Source organism: Rana temporaria, chromosome 12, assembly GCF_905171775.1.
Source record: "Rana temporaria chromosome 12, aRanTem1.1, whole genome shotgun sequence".
Taxonomy (NCBI): Eukaryota; Metazoa; Chordata; class Amphibia; order Anura; family Ranidae; genus Rana; species Rana temporaria.
In genome coordinates, this window is record NC_053500.1 from 35,776,196 (window position 1) to 35,789,854 (window position 13,659).

General features: G+C 42.6%; 1 protein-coding gene across 1 annotated transcript in view; it reads right to left on the bottom strand.

Moving 5' to 3' along the window:
- NGFR (nerve growth factor receptor) overlaps window positions 1-13,659 on the bottom strand; it is a 129,089-nt gene that overhangs the window by 8,707 nt on the left and 106,723 nt on the right. Inside the window, exon 4 of the mRNA XM_040331145.1 lies at window positions 2,469-2,676. Within this exon, the coding sequence (XP_040187079.1) occupies window positions 2,469-2,676 (208 nt within the window). The remainder of the gene's footprint in view (window positions 1-2,468; window positions 2,677-13,659) is intronic.

Sequence of the window (13,659 nt, forward strand, 5' to 3'; positions counted from 1 at the left end):
GAATATGACTAGGCGTAGGTTACGTTCACGCCGTAATTCTGTAGTTCCGACGTGATTCTGAGCATGCACACTGGGTTGCGTCCACGGGACGGCGCATGCGCCGTTCATTATACCTATCTGTCTGAAACTCAGCCCATCATTTGCATGGGGTCACGCCTCATTTGCATGGCTCACGCCCACTTCCACTTATGGCGACTTACGCCTAAGAGACCCAGCGCAGATTTGGCAGCACTGGCTTTGTGAATCCAGTGCTTGCCTCTCTGTGCTACGTCGGCGTAGCGTAAAGGAGATACGCTACGGCAGCATAAATATGCGCCAATGTATGTGAATCCGGGCCAACATGTTCTCTATTTTTCTCGTCTAGATTCTGGGCAGTTTTCTTGTCCATAAACTTTGATAAGTTCTAAATTTAAAGGGAATCTGTTATTAAAGAAATACAAGTACCACCATAACCCACTGCAATTTTTCTGGGATTTTCAAAGTCCTTTGGCTTCATTTCTTAGCCACTCACCAAAATGAGACCCAGTGTTTTCATGAGGATGTCAAAAATGGATCCTCAGTGGTGCCATAATAGGATCCCATTAAAGTAAACCTGTCAACCATTTAAAACCTAAAGTCCTGGCCACAACCTAAAGTTGTCCTCCATCAGCTTTATTAGCCAAAAGACGTTTTTCTTCCCTTTATTTTGATTCACTTAGCTTGACTTTTTTCACTTCCTGTCTACATTAAAGCAGACTTCCAGGCTTTTTATGTTTATTAAAGGGGTTGTAAAGGTGTGTTTTTTATTTTCTAAATAGGTTCCCTTAAGCCAGTGCATTGTTGGTTCACTTACCTTTTCCTTCCATTTCCCTTCTAAGGCCTCGTACACACGACCGTGTTTCTTGCTGGGATTTTTTTTTTGCCGAGGAAACCGGTCGTGTGTACATTTTTCGACGAGGAAACTGTCGAGGATCCCATCGAGCCAAAAAGAGAGCATGTCTTCTTTTTCCTCGACGGGAATGGAGAAACTTGCCTTGTCGAGTTCCTCGACAGCCTAACAAGGAACTCGACGAGGAAAACGATGTGTTTCGCCCGTCGAGTTCCTCGGTCGTGTGTACGAGGCTTTCATGTTTCTTTCTTTGTTTTCTTTGTCTGAGGCCTTGTACACACGACCCAGGAACTCGTCGTAAATGAAACATAGTTTTCCTCGACGAGTTCCTTGTCAGGCTTGTTGAGAATCTTGACAAGCTTTCTTTGCGTACACACTGTCAAGACAAAATCTCATCGTTCTCAAACGCAGTGACGTAAAACACGTACGACGGCACTATAAAGAGGAAGTTTCATTCCACTGGCGCCACCCTTCTGAGCATGTGCGGGTTTCTAAGCATACACACGAAAGTGTTTCTCGTCGAAAACCAGCCCGACGAGGCAAACGAAGAGGAAATTGAGACTCCCGACGAGGAAAAAAAAAACTTTTTCTCATTGAGTTCCACGACAGTTTTCTCGATGAAAAACATACACATGACCACTTTCCCTCAGCAAAAAAGCTCTGCCACCAAGTTTCTTGATTGATTCTGTTGAGGAAAACGGTCGTGTGTACGAGGCCTAAATCTCTCACTTCCTGTTCCTGTTCCTCCTGATGATGGGGGCAAGCTTAGTGAGGAGAAACAGGAAGTGAGAAATTCAGACAAAGAAACTTTGTTTTTAGAAGGGAAATGGAAGGAAAAGGTAAGTGAACCAACAATGCACTAGCTTAAAGGAACCTATTTAGAAAATAAAAAAACTAACCTTTACAACCCCTTTAAAAGTCAGCAGCTACAAACAGACACTTACCTGTTCCATGGTCCAGCGATGCTGCTGCCCGGAGCGTCGCTCTTCTCCCCCACCTCTCCACTGGCGCCTCCATTGCCACTATGGGCACCTGGCCATGACAGCTTTTGGCTTCACAGCCGGGCACGCACTGCGCATGTGCGAATCGCGCTGTGCTCTTGAATTGGAAGGCAATCTCCTGGGACCTGAGTCCACGTGTCCCAGGAGATGGCCTAGAGGGAGGGGCCGCCTAGGTGGGGAGGACGAGTCACCTAGGCGGCCCCTAGGCGGATGGAGGAAGTGGAACAGGAAGTCCCACTCCTAACGAAACCCCCGCTCCAGCCCAAAAAAAATTACATGCCAAATGTGGCATGTAAGGGGGCGAGGAGTACTTAAGGCTGAATTTCCACTTTTGGGTGGAACTCCACTTTAAGGATATTTGTAAGACACCAACATGTCCAAATGCCCATTTTTTACATCTCAAATTACTATCGAAAAATGACATATTTATTCAAACTGCCAATGCCAATCTGGGTGAGTTTATATATATATCTATATATATATATATATATATATATATATATATATATATATATATATATATATATATAAGAGGTCTTTTTTTTTCCTGATGTTTCTCTCAGCACTATAGTCAAGTCACCTTGTTACCATCCACCTACCGTTTAAAAACAATGAATGCCACCAGCCCAGCAATAACAGCAGCCAAAATGGAACAATAGACAGGAATGAGGTTCTCAGCGGCCCCGCTTGGAGGAATTGGCTGCGATCTCCCTGGCGTTGTGCCTGTTAACTCCGGATCAGTCATGGTGGTGTCCTGCATAGTGGTGTCCAAGAATGGAGTCACCGATGCCACACGTGGGTTTGGATCTATAGAGACAAGCAAAGAAAAGAACAGTTTGGCTATAAATAACTAAAGAAATAAATCAACCTCATTCTGACCTCTGGAGTACAACAAGCAAAAACGGTTATTAGGGAACTATAACAATTTTTTTATATGCTTTTTAAACTATTTACATATTTTTTTTACTATTTTTATTATTGTTATATATACAGTCTTATAATATACCTAATGTCACTTAATAATATACCAAATAATATTTATATTAATATTTATAGATGTAAAGGGTTTTGCATGACCCTTGTTTGTGAAGAATACTAGGCTTTCCAAGAAGCAAGCTCAGAACTAGCTGCTTACTTTTGACTACTTTCCATCTAAATTAAATTCTATAGAAGGCCAAGGGAAGCGTGTGTCTGTTATAAATAGACCTAAACAGCGGAAAATAAAATATTAGGTCATTGGATAGTAAACTTATTAGATGTAGGTGGAATGTAGAATATTTACACTTACTATTTCATATTTATCTACATTAAAATACATTTATTGGTTGTCAGTGACGGATGTAAAATATATTTATATATATATATAAACTTGCGGCGGCGTATCGTAAATCCGTCCGGCGCAAGCCCGCCTAATTCAAATGGGGCGTGTATCATTTAAATTAGGCGCGTTCCCGCGCGGAACGTACCGCGCATGCTCCGTTTTAAAATTTCCCGCCGTGCTTTGCACGAAATGACGTCGCACCAACGTAATTTTTTGAACGGCGACTTGCGTTACGTCCTTTCCTATTCACGGACGACTTACGCAAAAAAATAAAAATAAAAATTTGACGCGGGAACGACGGCCATACTTTAACATGGCAAGTCTAAATATAAGCCTAGAAATAGTTGCTGTAACTATACGCCGGGAAAAGCCGACTAGCGACGACATAAGAGAATCCGACGACCGCGCGTACCTTCGTGGATCTCTGTAAACAGCTAATTAGCATACCCGACGCGGAAAACGACGCAAACTCCACCCAGCGGGCGCCGAAGTATTACACCTACGATCCGAATGCGTACGAAGCCGTACGCCTGTCGGATCGAAGCCAGAAGCCGTCGTATCTTGGTTTGAGAATTCAAACTAAAGATACGACGCGGCAAATTTGAAAGTACGCCGGAGTATCAGTAGATACTCCGGCGTACTTCTTCTGTGAATCTGGCCCAACATTTTTAAAAATTACAAACATAGAATAAATGCTTTATTTTAACTAAATTTAAATCATTCTCGTGACTAAAAATGGCTTTTCAAGAATGCTATGTATTCTCCTGTTACTTTGCTTTCCCATGATTTTTATATATTTTTCTATGTGCATTTTTGTTTAACTTTTGCCTTTGGCAATGACAATGGCTCACTGCAAACATTTGAGAATATTTGACAGGGGAAATCTGTGTCTTCCCTTATCTTTTTTTTATGCCCTGAGCAAAGCAAGAGGATGGTTGCCAAGATACAAAAAAAAAAATATCAACTTTGAACAAAATGTTTAACTTTTTGTTTCGTACAATGGGGACTGTAACGTGCGCTATACAACTTCTGAATCTTAATTTTAAATGGCGCGGGTAAATGTGAATTCTGGGCAGATCCTACAAAACACTGGTTAATGCATTTACATATTCGTATACAAATAAAATAAAATGGAAATGAAATAAAAATAATAAATACATTAAAAAAATATATTTTTTTAATGCAACTAACTGAAGTACGTGAAGAAGGAAAATCACCGCTCAAGGTGGGTCTGCTATAGGGTCATACACAGGTGTAGGATTCCAAGGATGCTGGCAGTGCACTAGGCAAGCATGGGCGTAAAATGAAGGATGGATGGCCGCACTCCAAACCAAACAGGTTGTCTTTATTTAAACGAACAGCAAAACATACCAGATCACAGCAACAGAAACAGGAGGATAACCGACGTTTCGCACTGACTTAGTGCTTATTCATGGCCATGAATAAGCACTAAGTCAGTGCGAAACGTTGGTTATCCTCCTGTTTCTGTTGCTGTGATCTGGTATGTTTTGCTGTTCGTTTAAATAAAGACAACCTGTTTGGTTTGGAGTGCGGCCATCCATCCTTCATTTTACGCCCATAACTGAAGTACGTGCGCTAGACATGATATCAGTCTACTGTAACTCATTCTGCAATAGATCGGAAAGAGGGAATTCCAGCATTAGGGATCAGTCGGGTGTGCTGCAGTGCCCATATACTAAGAAGGAACATGCTGAAAAGAGGGGAGAGCAGAATGAGCAGAGAGATTAGCCTATCAGTCTGCTCCTGCTCTGTCACTGCCATATCAGAATGCTGGGAGCAGGGAGGTGACCTAGCTGTTCATCTTCAACTGAAGTAAAGAAAAATTAGATCACCAACCTGTCAGTGCTGTATGTTTATTATATATATGTGTATATATACAGTATATATACAGTATATATATATATATATATATATATATATATATATATATATATATATATATATATATATATTGAAATGTAATACACAAATACAGGATATTTAAAGTGGATAAATGTACACTGTTATAAGCCAATAAAACAGAGGTGTAGATAAAATAACCATTTGGGGGTTTTGTTCAATAGTACCCGTATTAATATGGGGAGTTAATGGAACGTTTTTAAAAATTTTAACATTATAATAACAACTTTCTCGCATGGAACGTGGGGAGAAAGCTATCATGAGAGAGTTGGATGACTCGTAGCTGAACAAGATTTTCTTGTTAAACATAAGAGATATAAACGATAATATAGTTAATCTCTGAACGTGAACTAAGCAAGACAGTCATACATAAAAAGGGGATCGGATGCTGACATCCGCCAGCATCTGATCTGATCCTGTCTGCTAAAACAGAAAGATGGGGATCCATTCCCCATCTGTCCGGTGGATTGGATTGGTTGACAGTGGGATGGAAAAGGACAGGTGGCCCATTGAAAACGTCCTGTTGATGACGAAACGCGTCTGGGAGGACGCGCAGTGACGTCACCACGCAGAGGAGGATGGCTCCTTGTATGCCGGCCGGCTATGATTGATTTTAAATGCTGTTTTTACTTCGATGTGTTGTAAGTACATCTAATGTTTTATTAAACGCCCATTTGATACGGAGTTACGCTATGGTGCATTTCTTTTTTACTCTGTCACTGGATATATCGGATGGTGATACCATATGAGCAGTTCCTGATATCTGTCCCTGAGTGATCCTGTGAATACCAAAGGCCGCGGCTGGGCTATAGCCATCTGCTTATTTGTGCTTGCCCTCTGGTAAGCGGCCTCTCATTACCGGTGAAGGGTTCACTAATTTTATGTATCCAGTCATTTTGGTGGTGTTAAGTTTGCCTAGGAATTTGTGTGACGAAATCTCCTACTTTGAGACCTGTGTTAACAGCTGGTTATCAACCTCACCATATGGACTGGTTTTGATCTAAGGGTGTCCTGTGTTCGTTAACCCTTATATTTGGACTTGACACATATACACTTCTGGCAATCACTATTTATGTAGTTTACTGTTTATGGCGCCGCTTTGTTCACAATGTCATTTTGTGTATCGCACGCCAGCTGCAGCCTCTTATTGAATGTTTAGTTTAAATTTACTCCCATAAAGAACAGCGGGTTGTGTCCGTGTCTGCTTCGCAAGTGTATTGCAATGCCAAGGCACCTGCCATCCGCCTGCTCAGTAGGGATCTTCGGAGAGATGCCCTGCTGAGCAGGCTGATCCGCTGATGGACTCCACCAATTCCCTTACTAATGAGCAGCTTATTTGCCTTTAGTAAAAACAACCCCTACTGCAGATGCACATTGTGAAGACATGTTTCACCATTGTCACCATCAGAAAGCCCACCCTGACTAATGACATTCACTCACCACTGCACTGAGTGTATATAGATAGGAAGTGGCTGCAAAAGTAGAGAAATGCCGCGTACACGCGATCAGACATTTCGACAACAAAACTGTGGATTTTTTTCCGACGGATTGTTCGTTTAAACTTGTCTTGCATACACACGGTCACACAAATGTTGTCGGAAATTCCGAACGTCAAGAACGCGGTCACGTACAACACTGCGACGAGCGGAGAAAAATTAAGTTCAATGATTACAAGCATGCGTCGAATTGATTACGAGCATTTTTGTGCTTCAGAATTGCATACAGACGATCGAAATTTCCGACAAGAACTTTTGTTGTCGGAAAAATAAAAAAAAATTGAAATAATGCGAATCAGCTCTCTAACATTTGTTGTTGGAAATTCCGACAGCAAAGGTTCGATGGAGCCTACACACGGTCGGAATATCTGATCAAAAGCTCACATCGAACATTTGTTGTTGGAAATTTGCGTGTGTACGCGGCAAAAGTAAGAGAAAGTGGGAAAAAACAGGGGACGCAGAAAAAAAAAAAAGGGAAATTAAAAAAGTGGAAAAGTACCTAAGAAATGTCAGTTGTTCATAATACACAATACTTAAAGTAAAAAAATGTCAGTTGGCATTTATCTACTTTAAGAATATGTGTATGCTTGGAGTTGGTCTTATTCTTGGAAGGTTCTTATTCTCTCATCAATTGACTTGAACGTGTTTTTTTTTGGATCGCTACAGACCATAGCCAACAAAGTGGAACATGAGGAAGCACATGTGTGAGATCTATAGCCATATAATTCCTATAATTCAAAACAGACTTTAACTTCCTAGTCTGTAAAGGCCCTTCCAGCAACCGGGAGAGGTGACAACGATGGCAACTGTGTCTTCAACCCTACACAGCAATATCCTTCAAACTGTCACTTCCATCCCCCTCCGTCCAACACTTTCCTAATGCCTGCTGCATTTTATCCAACCTTTTATTTTTGGGCAAAAATGCATTTAATTAACATAGTGATGGACTGTTTTTTCGGAGAACGCTAATGAGATGTTTATGTTTTCATTATAGTTGTCAGTGCATATTATGTTTATTACTAAAGAGTCAGTGACGTGTTACAGGGGATACCGAGGGGATCTGCTTAGGGGCCTGTCTGGTTTGGCGACCCAGCATAGATGCAAATCTTTCTGACTACCCAAAAAAAAAAAATTTCATATATTGTTTTTTATCCTGCCGCAAGCAGCTCGGGCTAGCACTAGATTTATTTGGGGTTCATCCATACAGATGTATGAAATGCGTGTATAGTTTTCTACACCTCTAAACGCAACACTATAGGATCCAATGGTGCCATACACACACCAGTGTCTACAAATGAAAATGTGTGCTCCTTTTAGCGGGGCACGGAAGTAGATCCGTGCTGGTGTGGTCAGTTTAAATCCGTTCCCCTGACTTTGAAGCTACAGCATGCCACGCCCATGCAATACATGCCTGTAGTCCCTTAGTCGGATTCAGGTGCCACGCCCCCTTCTAGAAGCGAAGCCCCGTCCACAGTTTGATAAAAAAGCATATGGGTTACCGCTCAAGCTCCTATATCCGATTCCAATGGACCACACCTGTGAGTGCCAGCTTGATGTAAAGAGCCTGTGCCTGGTCTGTGTACTTAAAGGGGTTGTAAAGGTAAAACAATTTTTTTTCCCAAAATAGCTTCCTTTACCTTAGTGCAGTCCTCCTTCACTTACCTCATCCTTCCATTTTGCTTTTAAATGTCCTTATTTCTTCTGAGAAATCCTCACTTCCTGTTCAAAATCCTCACTTCCTGTTCAAAATCCTCACTTCCTGTTCTCCTGCTTGCCCCCTCCCTTGAGGGGGCGAGCAGGAGAGTCAGGGCACCCACTAACACACAGCTCCTTTCTCTATCTGCAACATAGGGAGCATCCTGACTCTCCTGGGAGGGGGCGAGCACGACACTCCACGCCAGGGAGAAAGCCTCGCATTACTGTGTGGAGTTACAGACAGAAGAACAGGAAGTGAGGATTTCTCAGAAGAAATAAGGACATTTAAAAGCAAAATCGAAGGATGAGGAAAGTGAAGAAGGACTGCACTAAGGTAAAGGAAGCTATTTAGGGATTTTTTTTTTACCTTTACAACCCCTTTAACAGATAAAAAGGAAGTCCCTTCAAGTCCTGTCAATCCAAATCAGGGAGCCGAGGGGGGGGGGGGGGGGGGTCGAGGCCGAGTCCTGCTGTCTGCTTCAATGGATGCAGCAGCAAGTAGGGTTGACACCTGTTCGAGATTCACCCGGATTTGGAATCTTATGTCCAGGTTTCAGGCGAACTGAAACCTGGACACATTATTTAGACCGGGCTGTGGTTCCAAGATAGCCACACACAAACCTGTTGCTGTCCAGGAGCTGCGGGCGGCTGTCTGGGGGCAGGTTTGGCATCAGTGGGGGGGGGTGGAGGTGATGATGTCAGCAATAGTAAGTTGGCCACACCAACTGTTTACTGCAGCACACTATGCTCACCGCATTACTACTCTCCTTGGGGAACCCAAAGGTGTCCCAGACCGCTAAAGGGTTCGGGTTTGGCTTAAAGAAAAGACTGCATCCCTACTTCCGGGGCTGAAGTGGTTAAAGATGGCTATTGCAGCAAGAGTTAGTTTTGTTAATTTATCCTTTCATGGGCTATTTATTTTTATCTTGCTATGCTAAAAGCATAAGGTTGGAGGGGGGGGGGACTATTTCTTTAAAAGGGTTTGGGGTTTAGGTGTGGGTATGTAAATGGGGTTAATACAAAAATTTCCAGGAAAAATCCATATTAATCGACAGTTGTTATATAAAAAAAATTCCCGCCTTGTACAGTAAACCTACAATTTTTTCCAGACTCCTGCAGACTCTTTCCCCTGAAAAGTCACCCTGCAGATCATTGCGCTCCACGCAGAGATGAGTAGGACAGAGATGGCACTGTTATGGTGTAGGATGCCCACGGGCAGTTTCCTGTCTTCACTATGTCACACAATAAGGTCACTGTGAGCAATTAGAACAATGACTCACAGACAGACTGATGGACCGGAGAATTACATTGATCTATTAGTGTGACGGTTGGTGTAGATATTATGTCATTACAAGTGTATGTCAGAGGGAAGGCTTAGAGCACAGGCAGGCATACAAGCGTGGATAATTGCAGCCTGTGCGTGTCTGATCTACCAGCATGCGTTCCATTAATTGCATATGTATAAATAGCTTTGCATTTATACAACTAAGTGAGCATTTTATGGGGGAAATATTCTACACAAACACGATCCGTCTTATTCAGTAAAGCAGTGCGGTGAGTGATGACGACAAGCACAATGTACTAAGCAATCGCCATCACGTTTTATATTGCTAAAATCAGATCACTGAAAGAATAATCCTGTCCTATTAAATACGCTTGTGCGTTTTAGACAATAGCGTGACTAAACCACTGAATAAACGCCCCCGCCCCTCTTCCGCGCCTCCATCTTTAAATCTCCGACGCATACACATCTACGCCACCAAGGGTCTAGGATGCATATACAAATGTTGCAAACTTCTGCATGCTGCTTGCGGCATTGTTTGGAACGCGCATAATTTCATCAAGTGCGCACACATACGCCGCACATTTACGGCTTGTTATGGAGGGGGAAGGATAAAAAAAAAAATGGATTAAAAAAATTGTTGTAGTGAGTTTAGTTCTGCTTTGACCACTTCACTTCAGCTCCGGAAGGTTTATGGCATTGCGTTACTTTAACTGACAATTCCGCTGTCGAGTCCGCCGGACCCGCTAATAGGCTCCATCTGTGTCCAATTACAGCAGGAGCGGGTCCTGCTGTGTGCCCCAGACCCGGAAGTGCAGGATTATGTAAAGTGGCAGCCGATGTTCTTTTTGTGGGGGGTGCGGCAAACAACCCTTCCCCCATTGGTCGGTGGTATCTCAGCACCCCACCCCCCCGCACTTACCCCAGCAGGCCTCGGCAGGCAGGTCGCGGGCTCCGGCAGGCAGCGGCAGGGTTCGGCGGGCAGCAGTGGGTTGTGGGCTCCAGTGGGCTTTGGCGGGCAGTGGCGGGTTGCAGGTTTTGGAGGGTCGCGGGCTCCGGCAGGCAGAGGGCTTCTATGAATGGCGGGTGGGCTCCTGTGTCTTCTGTGCGGCTCCTCCATTCTTCTCCTAGGTGTCCAATAGGATTGCCTGTCCTTTCAGCAAGTCGTGTGACGGGTATCAGACCGATTTCAGATTGGCTGGGAGGAGGATCAGTGTTTCAACAGCGAATATTCACTTGCTGTTACAACACACTTGGGTGGGCTCTGGACACAATGCTCTATTGCTCCGAGCATACCCTATTTTTAAACTTATTAGAGCCTGTGGCTCTAATCAGTGCTTCAAAAAACATACCCCACCCACCCCCGCCATAGGAGTTTATGGGTTCGGTGTCCTGAATGGGGCAGGGCACGTGGATAGGAAAGGCAGCGGCATAGATAGGGGGGTGGCGCCGTGTGCCAACAATGGATGGGCCGCCCCTGATTACATACTAGGTACGTGATCCTATGCAGGAGAGCCGCCTTGCTGCCGTATATATACAGTATACCGTTCCGCAAGCGGTCAAAATGTATATAGCGGCAACATTTTCTTTAGGATAGAGAAGGGAAGGCATGGACCCTCTGCCAGGATTTTATGGAGAAGGGGCACTGGATTGGAATCCCCGATATACTGTATAATAGCAAAAGTCCTTATAAAGCCCAATTCCTTGTTTTCGACTATTCTCTACAAAAGCCAGAGGTCACACGATTTGAAAAACGGACATGGACACCTTCTTAAAGACTAGTCTCCTGGTCTGAATTATATCTCTCCAGGAGCTTTGATCATTCTGGGTTCAACTGACACCTAGTTTATATTAGAGCCCTGATAAAGGGGAAATGTCAAGCCCCCGAAACATTGGTTACGGTGCCATTTTTTTTTTGTCAATTTGGGGAATCAAGTAACCTCCTATGCCTAAGGGTAACACACATGTTGATGCCTAAGCACAATTTTTCAACTTTGACATGTGTTAGTAAAACTGTACATATCATCACAGCTACTTTGTGCATCCAGGTGAATTATACAATTTTGTTTCTTTTGGTGGTAAATGATAATGGATATATCATGACTTTTTTTTATTAATTATCATTATCAAAGGAACACTGGCCCAAAATAGTAAAAAAAATATATATATATTTAATTAAGCTGTATATTTCTTGTTACTACCATAACATACCACCAATGAGCAACCCGAAATAAAAATGTTCTGCTTCTAATAATCACAGAGATACCCCATATGTGTATGTTATTTGTTGTTTGTACCCGTACTACAGCCCAGAATAAATAGTGCTCATTTTCCTTACTTTTCTTTTTATCCTACATAAAAACACATTGACACTAATATGAACCTAAAATGTGTTTTAAAATAAATCCTGCCCAAAATATACTGGCCCTGACCTTTGACCCTTACTTGACCCAAACACTAACCGTGACCTAGTATTTTATCTAGGTATTTTTTTTTTTTTTAAATTGTTTGTTTATCTCTTCCAGCATGGAGAGAGAGAAATACAATGTATCTTCCCTCTCCATTCACATAGAGAGAATCACAGGAGCTGGCTTTACAGTGACTAATCACTGTGATAGCCAATCAGAGGCGATCACAGTGATCAGGTGACCCGGAACCAGGAGTTCTGGGTCCCGATCGCTAGTACGGGACTCCGGCTAAGACAGATACGCATATATGCGGCCCCACAAAAAAAAAGGGTTACATACCACTCTCAATTCTAGGGACTTATATTTGGTGCTCTCTTTTTTGGCTGAAATGCATTTACGCTTTTGACATGGTCAATCCATCTATTTGTACTGGAGACAATTGTCACTGAGACACAAAATTAGAGGAAATTATGCCGATTTCATAAGGGCAAGAGGTGAAGGGAAATATTCCAATGGGGACAAATCTTCTGGTGACGACTCTCTAAGGCCTCGTACACACGACTGAGTTTCTCGGCAAAAACCAGCAAGAAACTTGCTGGGAGATATTTTTTTGCCGAGGAAGCCGGTCGTGTGTACATTTTCGTCAAGGAAACTGTCGAGAAACTCGACGAGCCAAAAAGAGAGCATGTTCTCTATTTCCTTGACGGGAATGGAGAAAATTGGCTTGTCGAGTTCCTCGACAGCCTAACAAGGAACTCGACGAGGAAAACTATGTGTTTCGCCCGTCGAGTTCCTCGGTCGATGGGAAATTCCCCTGCTATTGGGGAGATTTCTGCTCACTTCCTGTTGCAGCTCCAAGACAGGAAATATCAAAAAATCTCCCCAGTAGAGTAGGGCACAGGCAGCAAATAAAAAATGATAAGGGTTTTAACATGTTTATATTCTATTTAAAATTAGTTTGGCTATACATAAACATTAAAGCCAAACTCTAGTTAATCAGCAACAGTTCCCAACGTGTTTTGTTTTTTCTGGACCAAAACGGTAGGAGTTAAGAAGGTACATTTTATGTCACAAGTCTTTTTTTAACCTTAACACGGTAAAAAAAAAAATTATATCTCCACACATATTAAAAGAAGCAATCTGTTTTAAAAGTAAATTTATCCTTTAAATCCCTTGGCAGTCACCCAAAACCAAGACACCTTTAAGTCAATAAAATACGAGCATTAAATTGCCCACAAAAATTCCCGTATCATTACTGCTATTGGATTTTTTCATTCCTGGCATCTCCACCTCATTATATCATACTAAGCCTTTGCTCTGTATTGCAAATAACCTGTCTCGTGATTTCTGGGAAGCAGTGTTTGTATTAAATATATAGCATCCCAAATATTTCTGGCATATTATGGAGGGAACAGGACCAAGATGTCTAAATACTAGGCCAAGATTTTATTGGGATTAATGAGTTTTCCACAACTTAACAACTAAATGTGCTGAGAGGCTACTGCAGATCCTAGAACAGTGTATATTCAATATTTCTTGAGAAGGCCGTTGCATTCTTAAAAGGACTCTGTCACTGTGGGGAAGGGTTCCAAAGAAACGTTTTGACACTTCTGGGCAGTGTCAAAGCTTACCGCTAAGCACTGTCGCCAAACATTTCTATGGGATCAT